The sequence below is a fragment of the Coregonus lavaretus genome, assembly GCF_964263955.1.
Source record: "Coregonus lavaretus genome assembly, chromosome: 14".
In the NCBI taxonomy this organism is placed as follows: domain Eukaryota; kingdom Metazoa; phylum Chordata; class Actinopteri; order Salmoniformes; family Salmonidae; genus Coregonus; species Coregonus lavaretus.
In genome coordinates this window covers 37,796,659-37,817,077 of record NC_140001.1, presented here as the reverse complement: position 1 = coordinate 37,817,077, position 20,419 = coordinate 37,796,659, and the positions used below count along the sequence as shown (strand labels likewise).

At 45.5% G+C, this 20,419-nt stretch overlaps 1 protein-coding gene across 1 annotated transcript in view; it reads right to left on the bottom strand.

Annotated features, from left to right (window-relative positions):
- The window catches only part of ptch1 (patched 1), a gene marked incomplete at its 3' end in the record, with an annotated part of 63,848 nt that extends 49,502 nt beyond the window's left edge, over positions 1–14,346 (bottom strand). The window contains exons 1-2 of the mRNA XM_084176863.1: positions 13,833–14,346; positions 12,393–12,585 (exon numbers count right to left, since the gene is read on the bottom strand). Coding sequence (XP_084032989.1) covers positions 12,393–12,585; positions 13,833–14,000 — 361 coding nt within the window. The remainder of the gene's footprint in view (positions 1–12,392; positions 12,586–13,832) is intronic.
- Positions 14,347–20,419: the final 6,073 nt, after the last annotated feature.

Sequence of the window (20,419 nt, the reverse complement as noted above, 5' to 3'; positions counted from 1 at the left end):
ATAGTTGATGGAAACAGCATGTTGTTTTTAATTATTTTGTTTTAAGCCTTCCCCAAACCGTAGACGTAACCCTAACCACTCAGAATTAATACCTGAACTTAACCCTTTGAGTTGTTTCTGTTTTAACCCTGTAACCACGTGGAATGAATGCATAAAAAAATAGACGTTCATGCAAATTTCGAAGGTAAACTATGAGAGAGGAAGAGAGACAGATAGACAGAAAAAACACCACCCATTGCAAAAACATGACTATACTACATTTCAACTCAATCAAACTCTGCTTTCATAAATAGTGCATCATTGTGTCATGATTAACAACCTGTGACATAGATGTAATAAGTTTGTAATAAAGTTGATAAGATGATTATAAGCATACCTTGTAGTACGAATATACATGAAAACATGACATATTATTCCATTAGTTCTTATTCCAACAGCATATCCCAGACCTCTGTCTGTCTGTCTGTCTGTCTCTCTGTGTGTGTGCTTGTCTGCCCGTCCGCCCGCCCGTCCGCCCGCCCGTCCGTCCGTCCGTCCGTCTGTCTGTCTGTCTGTCTGTCTGTCTGTCTGTCTGTCTGTCTGTCTGTCTGTCTGTCTGTCTGTCTGTCCTGCCATATGATTGGCCCAGAGCCCAGCCATAACAGGCCATGACATGACTGGGAGCAGTCAATCTGAGCCAGCCATCTCTCTGTCATTTTCTGGTAAGATGGCCTACTGATTCCAGGTATCCCACAATCACACATTCCAGCGGACCCCACAGTACAGCAGCGTGCAGTACAAGCCAAGCTAAGCCAGGGGAGGGGAGAGTTCCCCACTAGGTCACAGGTGTTCCACCTCATCATACTAACTGCTGGGATGGGCTCCTGCCCGGTGTGGTTTGTCACAATCTGCTTGTCCCACGGAAGATTAAGATCTCAGAGGACCTTGAAAGAAGTTGTGTTTGTGACCTGTTGTTTCTGGGATGGGTTGTGTGTATGGAGTTTGTCGAAGGAACACAGGAGTATGTGGTAGGAAAATCTAAGAATATTGCCATAAGTCTGCTCTCTCTCGCTCTCTCTCGCTCTCTCTCTCACTTACATAGATACACACACACGCAGACACACACACAGCTCAATCGCCCGCCAGCTTCAAACTTCAACTCAAGTCCCAGCTCCCAGTACCGCTGGCCCTGGAGCCAAAACACAAACACACTACCGCTACTATACTCCTTCTCCAGTCCTCCCCCTATCCTTCCCTCTCTCTCTGCTTTTCCTCACACTCCCCGCCCCTCTGTCCGCCAGCACTGGGAGGGAGGGGAAGGAGAGGGAGGGAGGAGAGGAAAGAGGAGGAGGGAGGGAGGGAGGGTGGACCACCGTGACTGTCATGGCAGGGCTGTGTGTTTACATTGCTGTGCCTCACTCTGCAATACATCTGGCATTCTGGAGCCACTCTTCCCTGCCGGGGGGGGGGGGGGGGGGGGGGGGGGGGTTAGAGGAAAGAGACCTTTTCGGCAGAGAGGAAAGAAGGGGGAGCTAAGGGGGGGAGAGAGAGAGAGAAGGATGGAGTGAGGGAGAGAGGAGGAGGGAGGGAGGGAGAGGGGAAGTTTTGGAGGAGTCTCTTGCGGTCGGTCATTCGCAGAGCTCTGGTTTTTGAATAAGAGCGTCTGAAAGAATGCAGAATGTAAACACAGCGCTTGGAGGCATCTCAGGAGGTGGTTTGTGAATGGGAGACCGTCCATTTCTACAATACACACACACGCACACACACACTCTAGAGTTGTAACTTTTCAAACATATTTAACCTTTATTTCGCCATATAAGTCATTGGGAATAAACACTCTTTTAAAATAATGACTTTTAAAAACTTTTAAAAACAGAGCCATAACTCTGTGCACACTAACACAGCCATGGTGTTTTCCAAACACTAAATCATTCTCCAGCTCGCCTGCACATTTCATCAACTAGTAAAGTTTAACATAACATGTTGGAATGTTATTCTACTGACGGCTTAATCCTGTTTGGAGTCAACTGATAAACACAAAGAATTTGGAGCCCACTTGTTTTCCTGTGTGTATGTGAAAGGGCACAACCCGTCAACAGAGTGAGGATGTAGGCCGCCCGGCCCTGCTCCGTCGGGAAGGAGGAGGGTTGTAGGCTGAATACCAGGGAACACTGGGTGAGGAATTCCCCGCAGCCCTCTGGACGTCCGTTACACCTCTCCGGAGGTGGTAGGCAGGGTTCCCGCAATGTCGCAGGCGAGACTGGAGACGCCGGCTGCTGGGGCTGGTCGGGTGTCCACATTTGCATGCACGTGTAATGCGTATATTTCTTGTGCTGTGCAATTAGGCTACAATATGTGTTTGTGCCCGCATTTGTGCATGTTTGATTGCTTGTGTCTGCAAAATGAGAGTGGATAGAGTGAGCGGGAAAAGTCTAGGATGGCAGAGGGAGGGTAAAAGAACTAGCCTGCCATTCCCATTCAACTAGCTCCTCACTCAGAGGAAAAACAGAGGAGACTGTGTGTGTGTGTCTTCCTATACACATCAAAACAAGGATAATTCTGACCAGAGAGAAGAAGCCACATTTGGAGTCTTCCCTTCCTTTCCTCTTTTCTCTTCTCCCTCTTCTCTTCTTATTCCCTGTCTCTTTCTCTATCCTCCTCTCTTCTCCCTCCTCCCCCTCTCTCTCCCTCTTCCCCCTCTCTCTCCCTCCTCCTCCTCCGTCCACATGAAAGGTTGACTGGGCCTTTTTCACAGTCACTCAGCATTATAGTTAGCCCGACCGATATATCAGTTCACCGATATTAAAGGTAGACTCAGGGAAATGAAGTTGCCACGAGCAGCACTGCAGATATTGAGATGAGCGAGATGCAAGACTTCACTCACACACAGTATCTGCGCACTTGCACAGAGAAGCAGAGAAGTTGAGCCTCACGCTTCAACGCTCTTAGTTGTTGTGGAAATTGTCACACTGTGCTGTTTACTCTCTGCATCTACGTTATATCGCTGAGTCTACCTTTAACAGCCAATATTGGCCTATTACCAGACCAAAATAAATAATGACAGTACTCTGCCTCTAGCAGCACAACAACAAGCTAACCACGTATTATTCGTCATGAGGGCAATGGCACGCAAATATGTAGCTGTGCTTCAAGTCATGTTGCTTAAGCAAAGGCATGGCAACTTTTCCAGAATGAGGACACACACACACCAACACTAGGCGGGTGATTCTCATGAAACCAGTTTTAACCATGGCAGTAGCAAAATCTGCAATAATGAACTAACAGTGACTTATTTTAAATACATTTTATATTTTCACCTGAATGTTGTACATTTTCACCCCAAATTCTCATCACTGAAATACATCCGGATTAAATTATTGGGTCATTTTATAAAATGTTATCTTTTGCTGTAGGTTGTCCATAAATCATACAAATTGTATGCTAGTTGAAGTTTACATTAAACTATAATATTTTTAGGTCAGTTGCGGTAATGATAACCTTAATTTCGGTAATAATAATAATAAGCTAATTCTAATGTATAGTCAAATGGTGTGCTGTGCTGGTAACTTTTATGATTTAATAGGACCACTGCTTACACCTATTGTATAGATTTTTTTGTAAAACATCAGTTATTTGATTAAGTAGGGATTGTTAAGAAATATGGGTGTATAAACCCCATTTAATTTACTTAAAGCCACAATCTGGAGTTTGTGTTTCAGCAAAGAGCAACCCCGCCACTTAAAGTTGGATATCCCCCATTTTGACACGTGTGTTACAGGAGGGGGTCGCAGTTCCGGAGCGACCCACTAGGTGTCATCCTCCAACAACCTTAGGCACCTCCTCACTCACAGTCTGGACTAATCATTATCCTATTGGTGTCACCTGTGTCTACCTGTTCACCTGTGTATCTATGCCCTCACCTCCCTGTGTTCCCTTGCTCAGTTTTCTCTGCTAGTTTCACTATGCTCAGCAGTACTAATCAGTGTCTGATCGGAGAAGTATGTACAGGTACTCAAGAAATGTTCTCCCTGTTTCTTTATTATTTCAGTCGTAGTTACAATTTCGTATTTTGGCTGTCAGCTTGTTTTTGGAGACTTATTTGCGCCACCTTTCTTTTATCGTGTTAAGTCTGTTGTTTTGTATCCTGGCTTCGGGACCACCAGTAAAGATCCTTGTTTTCACCATCTCTACCTACTGCCTACTGTCTATCCTGCACCGCACATGGGTCACACCTCACACCAACCCTTACAGAAAACTGAGCCAGTATGGACCCAGCGGAGGAAGCACAGTATTGGAGCGCATTGGCAACGCAGGGAGCTATGCTGAACCAACACGAACGCAGCCTGCAGCAGATCACAGAGAATCTCCGCCAGCTGACGATCGCCGTGCAGAGCCGGGTGGACACCCGACCAGCCCCGGCAGACGGCGCCTACCACCTCCGGAGAGGTGTGACAGACGTCCAGAGGGCTGCAGGGAATTCCTCACCCAGTTTTCCCTGGTATTCAGCCAACAACCCTCCTCCTTCCCGACGGAGCAGGGCTGGGCGGCCTACATCATCACTCTGTTGACGGGTCGGGCCTTTTCCTGGGCTACCGCGGAGTGGGAGAGCCAAACTCCGGCGTGCTCCGACTCCTACCAATTCACCCGGGAGCTACGCAAGGTGTTCGACACTTCTCGGGTGGTGTCGGGACACTAGTTCAGGAGGCAGCTCACGGCCTGTCAGCAGGGTGACCATTCGGTGGCGGACTACTCCGTGGAGTTCCGGACCCGGGCTCGAGAGGCAGGATGGGAGGAGGCCGCCCTAGTCGTCCTTTACGCACAGGGGCTATCGGAGGGGATGAAGGACGAACTCTCCTTCAGGGAGCTGCCTGAGTGACAGTACGGTCTCATCGACCTCTCGGTGTGGGTAGACAATTGGCGTCATGAGAGGGCGTTTGAGAGAGGGATGACGCAAGGCGTGTTTCTGCGTCCTGGAGGCTTTCAGCCGATTCAGGGAGGAGACGCCTCAGGAAGAAGCTATGCAGCTGGGTGCGGTGCACTTGTCCAGGATGGAGAGGCAGAGGTGTCTGCGCCAGGGACATTGCCTGTACGCCAGGCAGGTCACCACTGCGACTTATGCCCGGAGAAGCCGGGAAACGGTTGTGCTCGCTAGTATCGGGAGTGGTGCTAGCGAGCCGGAATCGAAACCCTAACTCCAGAGACTCCCAGACTTTTCTCCCCGTCAGGGTTCAGTGGGCCCGCGCTGAGCATCGGGTGCATGCGCTGGTGGATTCTGGGGCAGCGGGAAACCTGATGGACGCGGGGCTGGCCCAAGGGTGGAGCGTTCCCTTACTCTCCCTCTCCGAGCCGGTTCCGGTCATGGGCCTGGACGGCCGGCAGTTGGGGTCAGGCTTCATCACCCGGCGCACTGTCCCCTTGCTTGTCCGGGTGGCAGGGGGCTATGGGAGGATATCCAGTTTTTCATTGTGGACTCTCCGGAGTGTCCCCTTGTCCTCGGGCACCCCTGGCTGGTCGCCCAGAAACCCCGGATAGACTGGTCCACGGGGCGGCTCATCCTGGAGGGAGGATCCGCCCCTGTCCTGTTCCGGTCTCCACCGACCACTCATCAGCCCAAACGACTGTCCCAGACCACCACCTCACCTCTTCCCCAGGTCCCGCACTCCGAACCGCCTACCGCCGGTTGCCACCGGGAGGACGGCAGCTACAGACTCCGTCACCGACCCAGACCTGGCAGGCGTTCCCCGGGAGTATTGGGATCTGGGGGAGGTGTTTAGTAAGAGGCGTGCCAAGGGCCTACCTCCTCACAGGCCACATGACTGCGCTATCAATCTCCTGCCGGGAACCATGCCCACACGAGGGTGATTGTTTTCCTTGTCCCGGTCGGAGACGCTGGCCATGAGGGAGTATATCGACGAGGCACTTGTCGGGGGTCACATCCTCCCATCTACCTCACCCGCGGCCACGGGCTTCTTCTTCGTGAGGAAAACGGACAGTGGGCAACGTGATGTGCGTTGATTACCGGGCGCTCAACGTCATCACGGTTAAGAACCGCTACCCACTCCCCCTGAAGACGACGGCATTCAAGTCGTTGCAGGGAGCCCGGATCTTCACCAAGCTGGACTTACGAAATGCCTACAACCTGGTGAGGATTCGGGAGGGGGACGAGTGGAAGACGGCTTTTAACTCACCCAGTGGGCATTACGAGTACCAAGTCATGCCGTTCGGTTTAGCCAACGCACCTGCGGTGTTCCAGGCGTTGGTCAATGACATGCTCAGGGACCTCCTCGACCACAGCATCTTCGTGTATTTGGATGACATCCTAAAATGTTCAAAGGACATGACTGAACACCAGCAGCATGTTCGGCAGGTCCTCCAATGCCTTCTCCGTCACCAGCTCTACGTCAAGGCGGAGAAGTGCGTGTTCCACACGGAGACAGTCTCCTTCCTGGGGTTCATCGTCACCCAGGGGGACATACAGATGGACACAGCCAAGGTCAGCGCGGTACTGGATTGGCCCCAGCCCTCATCCCTCAAGCAACTACAACGTTTTTTAGGGTTCGCTAATTTCTATAGCCGCTCCCCTGACAGCCCTCACCTAGACGAGCGTGCACTCCTTCGCCTGGACCCCGGAAGCGGGGAACACATTCGATGCGCTTAAGCGCCGCTTTACATCGGCCCCGGTCCTAGGGCATCCTGATCCATCCCTACCATTCATTGTGGAGGTGGATGCTTCAGACGTTGCGGTGAGAGCAATCCTGTCCCAGGGGTTCCTCACGGACGGTAAGACTCACCCCTGCACATCTTTCTCCCGTTGGCTGTCCCCTGCGGAGCAGAATTACGACTTGGGGAACCGTGAGCTGCTAGCAGTCAAGCTTGCCTTGGGGGAGACCTCAGAAAAAAAGGGTAGACCTCCACAAGTCTGGTTCATCCTTGGGAGCAATTTCCAAACGCCTGAAGGTACCACGTTCATCTGTACAAACAATAGTGTGCAGTTGCAAACCGTAGTCTGGCTTTTTTATGGCGGTTTTGGAGCAGTGGCTTCTTCCTTGCTGAGCGGCCATTCAGGTTATGTCGATATAGGACTAGTTTTACTGTGGATATAGATAATTTTGTACCTGTTTCCTCCAGCATCTTCACAAGGTCCTTTGCTGTTGTTCTGGGATTGATTTGCACTTGAGTACATTCATCTCTAGGAGACAGAACGCGTCTCCTTCCTGAGCGGTACGACGGCTGTGTGGTCCCATGGTGTTTATACTTGCGTACTACTGTTTGTACAGATGAACGTGGTACCTTCAGGCATTTGGAAATTGCTCCCAAGGATGAACCAGACTTGTGGAGGTCTACAACTTTTTTCTGAGGTCTTGGCTGTTTTCTTTGGATTTTCTCATGATGTCAAGCAAAGAGGCACTGAGTTTGAAGGTAGGCCTTGAAATAGAGCCACAGGTACACCTCCAATTGACTCAAATTATGTCAATTAGCCTATCAGAAGCTTCTAAAGCCATGACATCATTTTCTGGAATTTTCCAAGCTGTTTAAAGGCACAGTCAACTTAGTGTATGTAAACTTCTGACCCACTGGAATTGTGATACAGTGAATTTTAAGTTAAATAATCTGTCTGTAAACAATTGTTGGAAAAATTACTTGTGTCATGCACATGTCCTAACTGACTTGCCAAAACTATAGTTTGTTAACAAGAAATTTGTGGAGTGGTTGAAAAACGAGTTTTAATGACTCCAACCTAAGTGTATGTAAACTTCCGACTTCAACTGTATTTGTTTTCAGTGTTATGTTTAACTCAGGCCTTTTCATTAGGTGAGCAATGTTAAAAAACATTTGAAATTGATTTGTTCATTACTTTTTTGGACTTCGCAAACTATTGCGATAATGAGAATTTTTGCGTTTGTAGTTGGGGAATTTGTGTTAAAATGCATCATATCTGATCAATAAACATAACAATAATTATGAAACAGATAAATACAGATCCTAATCTTAGTGATCGATTACGTTTTTTTTCTTCAGTCAAGTGGCAGTTTTGTGAGAATCACCCAGGCCCTGACTAACTGCTGTGGAATAGAAAACCAAAGCAAATCCATAAGAAGCACCAGCAGTAGCTGGGAGAGAGAAAAACTATGATAATAAACATTGATATAGTACAAATAGAAGTCAGAGTAAATCTGACTGCCCTCTGCTGGAGGGATGGGAGACAAATAAGACACACAAAAACAGTGACACACTCTCAGCGCATTGAACACACACACACATACACACAAACACTCCCAGACACAGAAAACTACAGGGACTAATTGTGACAGCTGCTGTGACCTTTTTGCGCCCCTTCTCATTCTCTTCCTCCTATCTCCCCCCCCCCCCCCCCCCCCCCCTCTCTCTCTGCTGTGATTCCTCACTCTACACCAGGGCCACAGGGTGAGTATCAGGTGAGGTTTTGAATAGCGGCGCCTCCACACACAGACCCCAAACCTGTGGCCCCTGGCCCCAAACTCTGCCCTGCTCTCTCTCTCTCTTTCTGTGTGTGCGTGCGTGCGTGGGGGGGGGGGGGGGGGGGGGGGGGGGGGGTGGGGGTGATGGGCTCGGAGGAGGAAGGGTATGAGTAGGAGGAGGAGTGCTGTGCAAGCAGGGGTTAAATTAAGGGGGAACGGATTGGACAATTCAGGGGGTGATAGAGGGTGGGAGAGCCCCAAAGTCAGTGACTTCATAGGAGCCCCAGCCTCTGTCCTGCTCTCCAGGACCTAGCCCCAGCATCATCCCAACCCCCTGCAACAAGGCCTAGTAGCAGTCCTAACTCCCTCGGTCTAAACTCCAGGCACAGCCCTATCCCCAATTCCAGTCCCATGTCCTCAGCCCCAGACCTAACATACCATTTATTTCCTAACTCATCAAAAAAAAACAGCCCTAACTCTACACCACAGCCCCTAACCATAGCCCCAGCCTCTCTGCTAAACCCCAGCCCTTCTCAGCATGCAGAGGTAGCTAGCGAGGGGCCACTCTACAGGAAGACTAATGTTTACGCCATACTGTTTTAATTAGACTCAGCCAGCGCTGGTATTTTCTTTACAATTTGGCCTGTGTTTGTGTTAACCCAGAATGGCGAGGGATGGCTCTACTTTCATACCATGAGGACCAGGGAGTTCGCTTCCTTTTCTTTTCTACTCGGATACGTCTCTGCTAGAGGGAAATTAGTCATATATTTGATTTAGAAAATCACTAAGGGTTTGGTGATATGAAACACTGCTGATAAATCTGAACAGCCTTGAGAAAGAAGTGTCCTGGCAGCCATATTTGAATAGGAGAGCCCACCACAACACTGCAACTTCCTGTTTAGGCAGGTCACTTCCTGTCACTACTCTCATCAATGTACACAGCTTAATCGACCTCTACTACGTATAAAGTCAGCATCCTAAATCTTAATTCTTCCATAATCGCATTTACATGTACTGTATCTATGCATTTTTCCCGCCAAGTCAAGAGATCAACCTGTTTGCCCCAAAGAGCACCAAAAAGCTTTTCAGTGCTTATGCCTGTTGGATGACACAGACACTTCTTTCTACTCTTTCTTCTTTTATCTGTTTGATTTAACTGTCCATCCCTCAACATTTCTAATAAACACAGCTTTCTGTATCTAAATGAGAGTGTAGTCTTAGTGTTTATGGGTACTGGGGTACTTATTGTGTGAAGAAAGTCAACCCCAACCAAGGCAGCTGAATGTGATTCTCCTTGAATAAGACAAGCTGCAGTACTAAACTACGGACCTAGCAGGATGAAGCCTTACCATAAGCATAGCAGGTGACGAAAGACAGCATGAGATCACCCATGCAACTCCACTCAATTCCGATGAGAGATCTGCTATGGTGTGTGTTGGTGTATGTGTGTCTTAATGGCCAGAGCTCCCCGGTGGGGTCATGTAGAGGTTGCATGCAGAGGAACGGATCCAAATTAAACATAAACAGACGTCCTCTCGCTCTTCTCCTCCTCCCCTCTTCTCATACCTTCCTTTTTCTCCTCCTCTCCTCTTCTCATCTCCCCTCCTCTCATCCCCTCCTCTCTCCCTCTTCACATTGATGTTGGACCACAGTTCCCCCTGTGCTGAGCCGAGCCCAGAGCAGCCCTCCACTGTCCAGGCAGTACTAATCTATCCCTCAGCTGTGCAGTCTAATCTAAACAAACACATCTCTCCCAACCAGCATCTGGAACCCCTCACGTCCCTAGACCTGGGAATAGTGTGTGTGTGTTCTCATGCACTTGTGTGCACATGCAAACCACAGCCATCCGTCATCCCAATAAACTAGTAGATGACCATGGGTTCTGACATCTTGACATAACAAAACAATAACACAGGGTAAGGAGATAGTAACCCTGTAAAAGCATGTGCTGTAGTGTAGTTGACCTTCTGTTGACAGGTTTGTGTGTGAATCACCATGGAACTATGCAACATTAGGATGGGTCCAGGAAAGAAGATACCACTTGATGTTGTTGTGCTTTATTAACACCCCATTATTGTAACTCCGTGTCAGCTAACTTCAGTAAACTATAAGAGTAGTAGGCATGGGATATTGAGCAAAGAAAAGGCATTTGGCCATTGACATTAAAGGTATTTATTAGACAATCTACTGTTGACAGAATCCACATGCTTTAAAATAACATTGCTTAACCAAATCTTTAGCACACAGTAATAACCTATTACTGTTTAAAGTAACTGTCCAAGGACAATCTCACTTTTAAAAGTTAATATTCTGTTAACTCATACCCAAATAATGTTGTTGACTCGTCCTATACTCATATTTGTGGTCAAAGCATAAACTGGAGAAAAAACACTTTCTAAAAAAACATCTCAAACAGACATTTAAAAAATGCTTGCTATTTCCTCATAGAACATGATGTCATGTTGGCTCATTGGCTGATCTGGCCAATCAGTGGTCTCCTAGTATGAATATTTTTAATGACCGGTTTACACCCACACCATTCTGTTGTTGGGGTATGCCAACACCATTTCAACACAGAACATTTTAACATACTTATTTACCACTTTTTGGAAGGAAAACTATTTCACTCATATTGTAATTAACTATAGGTCATATTTCATAGAAATCTGGAAACACTGGACAGTTCTTTTAAAGTAACATACATCTAGTAGGTTATAGAATACTACACCAGAAAAAGCTTGTCAGAGCTTGATCGACCCTCACGAGCTGAACTGCTCTTGCATTACAGATGAGCATGCTCTCTGTAAACACTGAAACTGCTGGCACGGTTGGCTAGAGAACTATGGGAGGGGGAAATTTATTTTAATTTTTAGTCATTCTATCCAGAGCGACTTACAGTTAGTGAGTGCATACATTTTCATACAGGCCCCCCGTGGGAATCGAACCCACAACCCTGGCGTTACAAACGCCATGCTCTACCAACTGAGCTACACGGGACTAATTTCTGTCGGGATGATTCACTGTTCATTTGAACTTATTTTATTTTCCTTTTTTCTTAAATCGTATTCTCTTTGACGGCATTTATATCGCTATACTAATCATATGCCACCCTAAACATAGCTAAAGATACTGCCGACATATTTTATGTAAACAACCATGACCAAAAGGCAATAACATTTCAATCGTAAATCCCAAGTATGATCTCTTTCAAACCGCCCAAATTTCAAAAGAAAGTGAATTGATGACCTATTCGTGACTCAAATACCACCGTCCTAAACTACTGGAATGCAGATCAAAGGAAGAAAAAACGCGGCCCCTCCCCCTTTCCCCAAAATCACCACCCATACTCAAAAGACCCCTTTCAACAAAAATACACTCTACATAACTAAAAAGAATAGCATAACCCTGAGTTTCAGACGGTCTACTTTTGTAAACATGCGTTTCTGTCCGCACTCCTCTTTTTTCCTTCAGCCGGAGACAAATCTTTTTGGAAAGTTGAGAGCTGTCCAAAACGGGACCACACACAGTCTCCGAGCTGTGCGCGGATCACATTCAACTGCTGGGGGCAGGCAGACGCACACACACTCACACACACTCACAAAATGGCGGCTTTGACAACATTTCCTTTCTCCAAAACTATCATAAACTTAATAACAACTTTCCTTTTAACTTAAAGAAACATTTTGAGCTACTCTGTGAGCCTTCTTTCCCCACATGCAGCGTTAACTCAACATATCCAACGCAACAAAAACCATAACATGAAACGAAATAAAAATATGTTCAAGTTGTAACCTGGCCCCTTGTCAAACTGCTGCTATATAATAAACATTCCCCCCAGCTTGTTTTGAAGACCCCCCACCCCTTTCCACCCCACCCAACCTTATCCCTTCCCAGACTTTAGCTTATTCTCAACAGGAAAGACAAACGATTCAACAGGCAAAATAAAAGGACCAAAATCATAAATAATTGTCTTACCTTCTACCCAGAGTTTCTCCACGTCGGTTTCCAGATTAGCTGCCCGTAAGCCAACAGCGAAAGCTCCGAATATCAAGAGGCCCACAACCAAAAACTTTCCGCAGTTCTTTTGTATGTAACAGCCCAACTTAAACAAGAGTCTCTGAAACTTCGCTCTCAGCCACAGCGGTGCTTTTCTTCCAGTCGCCTTCCCCTGCGACAAGACAAGAGAAAGTCTACATAAATATTACTCCCCAAACAAGTGCTGGGAGCATCAAAGATGTAGGCCTATCATTATTGATCAATGGGGTGTAGTGTTATGGGATGAGGACATCACGGTTGTCATAGAATATAAGACATGTTAATGAACGTGTTATGACAATGGTGTGATTGGTGCAATTTTTCGTTCTAGATCAACACTTAATTTGCGGACTTCTATAATGCATGAGCTGTTTATATGTAGGCTAACCTTTATAGCCTACTGTATATGTGCAGTGTGTTCAATAGGGTACATCAATGTAAACTGTTCTAAATAAGAACCTCGGAGTAGGCCTGTTATTCTGGCCAAAAGAGGACTTGGTCGGACCTCCTACGTCGAGGGAGGAAATAGATATAAAGTTGGCGAGCCAGCGACGTAAGCAGCGGTTTTGGACGATAGGACTAAAGTCCGTTACATTTTTGTTTTTACCACACACACAGACGGACAAGGAGGGGAACGCGCAGCAATGCTTGCTGTCAGTGACACAGTGTAACACCGCGCGAGCCTTGATGTGATACATTGTATCGAATTATTATATTAATCCCCCAAAAGATTCACGTGGGGTTTTACGCTGCCGCAAAATCACACACAACACAATTCCATTCCCATTGAGCTACTTGTGTGATCTGAGCTGGGGAGTGGAGTAGCCATCTCGGAGGGAGTTAGGCTACGACAATATTTGTGAACGGAAGAGGGCAGCCACATGGATTTTTGCTTTGGAGAAGAGAACGGAGAACGACTCCCCAGTAAAGATAATATCGTACAGACGTCTGGGCAGTTAAAATATTGTACTACCGTTACGCAAACACATAGGCCTAAACATTTATGCACATTTTAATTGTGCAAAAGTAGGGAATCGCCTACACCGTGTAGCCTATGTTGCGCGACCGTTATTGAAACGTTGTAGCCTATAGTGTAGCCTACCATTATAGGAAAGTTACAATTTATAGACTACAATGTGTAGCCTACATTCCCAAGGAAGAGGATTAGTCTATATGCGAGAAAAGTTAACTATTCTTGAATAGCAAATCACAACATAGGCTACAAGGTATAGCTCTAGTATACACCCTAACCCATCTCCCCCTACCCTGCCCGTCCCGTAGCTATCCCGTTACCTAGCGACTTGACAAAGTTGGGCAGTTTCACTATATAGTAGAAGCATACCCATAGCATTTCACTCAAACGTGTCAAAGAATAAGCACCTCGGATATTTGCTCCAAGGCGAAAGCTGCATCGCAGTAACTTGGCCGCTGCAAATACTCCAAATCCGGCGCTGTTGTGCGATAGTTCCCCCTGTTCCTCCGCGTTATCCTCGGCCGATCGGGGTCCCTGTTTTCCTGCTCTGAGGAGGCATTAGCAGCCGAGGCCATGTTGCGGTGACTTCGCGCTGGTTCTGCTTTTACACGTTATAATATTTCCCCGAAAGCGTGTAGTAATGTCCCAAGGCAACACAGTTTCACTCTCGGTGATCTCACACCCGTAAAGTACTTCATACTCCTGTTGGAGACGGCGAGTCAAAGTCTGCACCTTCCATCCCAACATTTCGTGATCCGGAGGTCTCCACCGCTTCGCACATTCACCGTTTCTCTTCAAAAAAAGTTATTTATCTTAAAAGGCAAAGTGGAAATATCGATTCCCATCTACAAAACCGCGGCTTGGAACGTTCGATGGTCGTAGCATTCTGTGTGTTCTATGTGGTCTTCCCTTGGGCCGCGCAACACGGCGAACTCTGAGATTCAATAGAGGAGAAAAAAGACCACTCTCCATTTGGGGACAGAGGAGGAGGGGTAAAAGCAAAAATAATCGAAATCCCGCCTCCAGGGCTGTCAGATGGCCGGACTTTCTCGCATCTGATTGGTTCCAGAAGGGCAAAAATTACTCAGAAAACACGACTATTATTAGCTGCTTAGCAACAGCTCACTAAAGTAGAGCGACCACCCAAGCCGACAACCCTCGTGTGTGCATCTCAAACTTCAGGGGAGCCTTTCAGAAAGCCAGCCCTCTTGTGCGTTTGCGCGCAACCAAGACCGGAGTTTGTGGTTTTCCAAAAGGAACTACATTTCTTGAAGCAGCATTTCTTGAAGAAAACACACTTCCAAGGCGAAGTATGCAGTCTGTTCGTCTGAGGGGTTTCGAGGAATGTCAGAACTGCAGTTTTTAACTTAAATTTGTTCCCCAACAGGCCCTGATGGTGGTAGCTTGGCCTCAAATTACAGAGGTTCTGGGGGAGGTCCCAAATTTCAGTCCGTCTCAATGTTCCCTAATGACAGTTTAGTGGATAGCCTAACAAACATCATAATAGGGTAAAAATGAAAACCCTTAATCTATACAAATTAAGAAACACAATAATACATAAACAGTGAAACCATCAATACTATCTACAGTTAGCCTATCAATCTAATATTATAGGCCTAATTGTCACTTCTGTTTTCGCATGTTGCGCATGCACTTGGAGAGGCTTACTCTTTCTTGGATTACACTACAAATATTAATTACGCTAATACACTTAGGCTATATAACACGTATAAACACATTTTATATGTCTATTATTGAACTGGATGGTCTTAGGGGCCTCCCTCTCTCTCTTGCCCTAGCTCTATGCTGTGTGCTGATGCGTAGCCCAAATACATGCCAAACAATGCCCGCTGTCTCAATGTCACTCTGCAGTCACCGACAGTGAGGAGCTGAAAAAAGTTATGTCCTCAGAGATAAGGCAAGAGATGGTAGAAGAGATGACTTGAGAGGTAGGCTAGGTCTAGTCTATGTAATAAATGCATTATACATTGTGGGCCTACACTGTGTCGACTTCCCTCGCCTAAACAATATGGTAAACGTGCTTTCTATCAGGAATGAGCAACATACACTTTTGGTGTTAGCCCTGCTCACTTTCAAAAATATATATACACTTTTGGGGATCTTAAAATAGAGTGGATCCTTTCATTAAATAAGTATTTTATTTCCCATTCAGCAGATAAACAGGCCTAATGGATGGCATGTGTGCGTTCCACTGTCAGATCAAAATCCATACTTTCAATCGTTATAATAACAATGATTGTCTGATGATTAAAACAACAATTACTCTTATGGTTGTGAGCACTGTGTGAACAGTCACAGAAAAAACGAACTGATATCTTTATCTTTCAAAATGCATTTCAGGGCCTGTATTCACAGTGTCTCAGAAAGGACTTCTGATCCATGATCAGTTCTGCATTTCAGATCATTATGAATCAGACAGGGGCACCTGATCCTAGATCAGGATTCCTACTCCGAGACGCTTTGTTATTAGAGGCCCAGTTCTAATCTCATCCATATTGTAAGGTATCATGTGTAATAACATATACAGATGTAGGATCTTAATTTGAGCCAGTTTGCTACAGCAGGAAAATAATCCTCCAGCAACAGGAAATGTGAATTATTTTGTGGATTATAATTAATGGCATTTTTTTGTAGGGGTTGATACATTTTTTGTCAGGGCAAATCAAGTCTGACATTTTAAAGTGGAAATTACAAACTTTAGAAGCCTTTTTAAACCTCGAATACACTACAAGTTTGAATTTTCTGCTGTGCAGGAAAATTCTCAGCAACAAAAGAGTGATCAAATTAAATCAACATCTGTATGTAGGAAAGTATCACAGTTATTTAATGCAGACATCACACTGCAAGGAGATCATGTATAATTAACTAGTAACTAATTTTTGACCGGTAGATTTTGACCGGTAGGCCATCTCAAGAAACTTAATTGTCTTAAAGTGTTGCATGATTCTATTTCATTATGAAAAGTAAAGACATTGCCATACTTTGTCCCAAGGTCAATACCACTTATGCTCTCCAGAATATGGCCCATGCTCACATTATAGCATTGAAGGTCCATTGTATGTGCCAATAGTATGCATGGTTTCTTGCCATCCTGATTGTTATTGGCCACAAACGCCTCATTCAGTATAAGACCAGACATCTTGAATGGATCTGAACTGGTTAAAGGGGACACACTATAGCCACACCCTATAGCCAATTATTTCTAGGCTAAATTATAGAGCATTATGCACTAAGATGTAGTGCAATAGACTTATGCAGCTTAATGGAGGCATTTTACCATTCCACACCATAAGATGACCTGCAGAATGTTTCCATCAGTAATAATGGCATGTTGACAAAGTAAGCTAATCATGAAAATATAAATGTCCACTCCACAATATTTCCACATATTTAGTATGAGTGACATTTAGGCCTACCTGTCCATCATGTCAATCGCTTATTGCTGTCTAAATAGGCGCACAGTGACATTGTTCTGATACATTGATATTTGCAACACATAATTACAAAAAAAATAACACACACTACCCACTGGGCAATAACTGGTTGAATCAACGTTGATTCCAAGTCATAAAAAAATAATATATGTGATGACGTTGAATCAACGTGGAAAACTGATTGGATTTGCAAAAATCATAAAAAAAATTCACCACACTTTAAACCTAAAGCCAATGGCACGGTGACATATTTTGTTGATTTCACGTTGAATTCACATTAGTTGACAACTCAACCACATGTAAATCAAAAATAAGACTCTGAACTGACGTCTGTCCCAGCGGAAAATGAAAAGATTAGTGAGAGGAAACGTTATTGTATATTATGCATGACACGCGTCATGGTGCTGGATCAAAAATCAAATAATTGTTTTGACATCGACATTAAAACTAATCGACAGGCAACATAATTATCGTCCACCAGACCGCAGTAATCACGATAATACCGTAATTAGCTATTGTAACCACTTAGTGGGACAAATATCAATTTCTCAATCTGCGCGCGTTTGCCAAGATCTCACACCTGAGCTGTCAAATCTCTCCTTGGCCACCGCAGCTCGCGGACTTGCCAGCCAGCCACTTACCATATTCTATCCAGGGGAAAACGGTCTGGAGAAATCAATAATATCCGCCTCCGACTCAGAAAGTTAGTTGTTACTTATGATGAAGATGAAAAAGTTTGCTTTGTCATCAGGGGGAAAAAGAGCCCGGCGCGCAGTAATCCTTATCCGACAGTCTTGGTTGCAGGCATTCTGCTAAGTGTTGGAGAGGTTCACAATTACATGCCTGTTTCTATTAACCCGCTGCGCCAAGTCTACGTGGGTGGTCCCATTCTCAATAGGCAGGACCCATGCCTGTCACGTGATTAGGCTAAAACTGTAAACACGCACACACAGTACGCACACACACGCGCGCGCACACACACACGCACACACACACACACACAGTCTTGTACAGCTAACCTTGTGGGGACACACATTTCAGTCCCATTCAAAATCCTATTTTCCCTAACCCCTAACCCTAAACCTAACCCTAACCCTAACCCGAAATCTTACCCTAACCCTAACCTTAACCTTAACCCAAAAACCTAACCCTAAAACTAACCCTAGCTCCTAACCCTAACCCTAAACCCAATTCTAACCCTAACATTAATTCTAACCTTAACTCTAAACCCCCTAGAAATAGCATTTGACCTTGTGGGGACCAACACAATGTACCCAGTTGGTCAAATTTCTGTTTGTTTACTATTATTTTGGGGACTTCTGGTCCCCACAAGAATAGTTAAGCAAGTCCACACACACACACACACACACACACACACACACACACACACACACACACACACACACACACACACACACACACACACACACACACACACACACACACACACACACACACACACACACACACACACACACACACACACACACACACACACACACACACACACACACACACACACACACACACACACACACACACACACCTTACTCCCAGCCTGTACCCCCCAACCACTCCAATGTCAATACTGGCAACATCAATAATATTATCATGATGACTATAATGGTCCATGTTCATTTTGAGGGTTGGTATTAGGCCCAGGACTGTAGGAGGTCCTGGCTACCTGACAGCTAAATTGACATTCAGTATAAGTGTCATACAACAGCCAAGATGGTGGTTATGATAGTGAAGATGGAAAGGAAACAGGGCTGGATGGCTCACAGCACCAAACCTTTTCCCTCTCATGTCAGGGTTAGAGACATCAGTTATAAATTGATACTGTTGCAACTTAAAAAGAAAAGATCACAATTAAAATCTTGATGCTTCATTTATCTAATTCACGTTAAAATCATGACGTTTCGGCTGTCATTGGCCTACATCAGAATGAGCTTCAAACCTTCACACCACCATTACCAGCACCAAGAAATGCCCAATCCCAAATTCCTATGTCCCTACACTGTTATCGTGGTATCTTTGAGGTCCTATGTAAGTGTAAGCATGCAATATGGTTAACAAATTACACCTGTATCAAAGGACAACGTGGAGCAAATAACATATTGTTAATACTTCTCTCTGCTACACAGAGTGCCTCGGGGGAAGGCTATGTGTTAGGGGTCAGTTTGGAATTGGCCAAGTGTCTCTCAGAATGACTTCATCAACCAATCACATACTTCAAGCCCTGAGGGTTGACGGCTGACTCACAGACATGGGAAAAACCTTATTAGCGCATTCAGTTATTTATGATTTGCAGGTGGATTATTACAGTTGTTAACAACATGGTGCGAGCGCAGAAATATTACTTTGTCAAGCCCAACGTGTTTACGTCGTTGTGCCAGGTCCATTCTCAAATTCCAAATTCAAGTCTCTTGTGCTGCATAATATGAATGCATATGTTTTACAGGTGTTGCTTTTCATTATGAGGCAGAGATACACACATACAGTATAACGCCCTCAAACCCTTTTATTTCCATTACCTTTAGCTCCTATAGTTTGTTGAGAATACTGTGGCACTTCCATATTTTCTTTAAATTGCTATATCCTTTTAAAGGAATAGGGGGAGATGATATCTGAGGGAACATAACAGCAGCAGCAGCAGTATTCCTATTCTGCACCTAAACACACACGATGAATATCTCCCTTAGTTCTGAATCAGTCAGCTTTCTTAGTTGACTAGTTATGAATGGGGCAAGATGCAACAGCTGTGTTTGCTAGCTATCCTGAGGCTATAGCTGGGAGAGTGGCATGGTAAGATCAGACAGGCACGCCTCTGAGGGAAAAAAAGAAGAGCGAGAACGCAAACAAAGCACACCTCTTTATTGGAAACAAATGCATTTAAGATCCCAATTAAGTAAGAATGTCCGCTCTTTTTCTCTCCAACCCAAAAAATAAAAAAGAACATGGATGCCTGAGAGTGAAGGCTCATGGTGATTAAGATCATGTGGTGTTCCATTCAGTCAGAAATACCACAGGCAACTCCTACATTACATGAAGCTAGTCTCACAGCAGCATTGCTTGTGAGAGACAGATAGGCCTACAGTAGTCTAACTGTAGATAGATGTTTTACACATGGGTGGAATTTAGTGTGCATCTCCGTCTTATATTATCTCAGCCTCTCCTAGAGATACCATTTGCTCAGCCATGAAGGTATCTCCTTTTTCCAACGGCTGCCTATGGCTGGCCTATGGCTGGGAGGGCTGGTGAGTTCAGAGTGCCTGCTGGGATGTTTATGTTCCAACTCAAGGTTGTCCTCAATCATACAAAGCTGTTTGACAGTTCACAGCACTGCCTGGACTCTGTTTACCCCTCCCAATTTCCTCCGCCATCATGTGGCTTTGTGCACAATCAGAGCGGCTTAGAGCACACTGGAGTACTGGAGCACTCCATTCCACAACAGAAAGTGGAGAAAATTATTCCAATACACTGTAATGTGATACTAAAGGAATACTACAAGGGCCCTTACTCAATCAAAAAAACGGTAA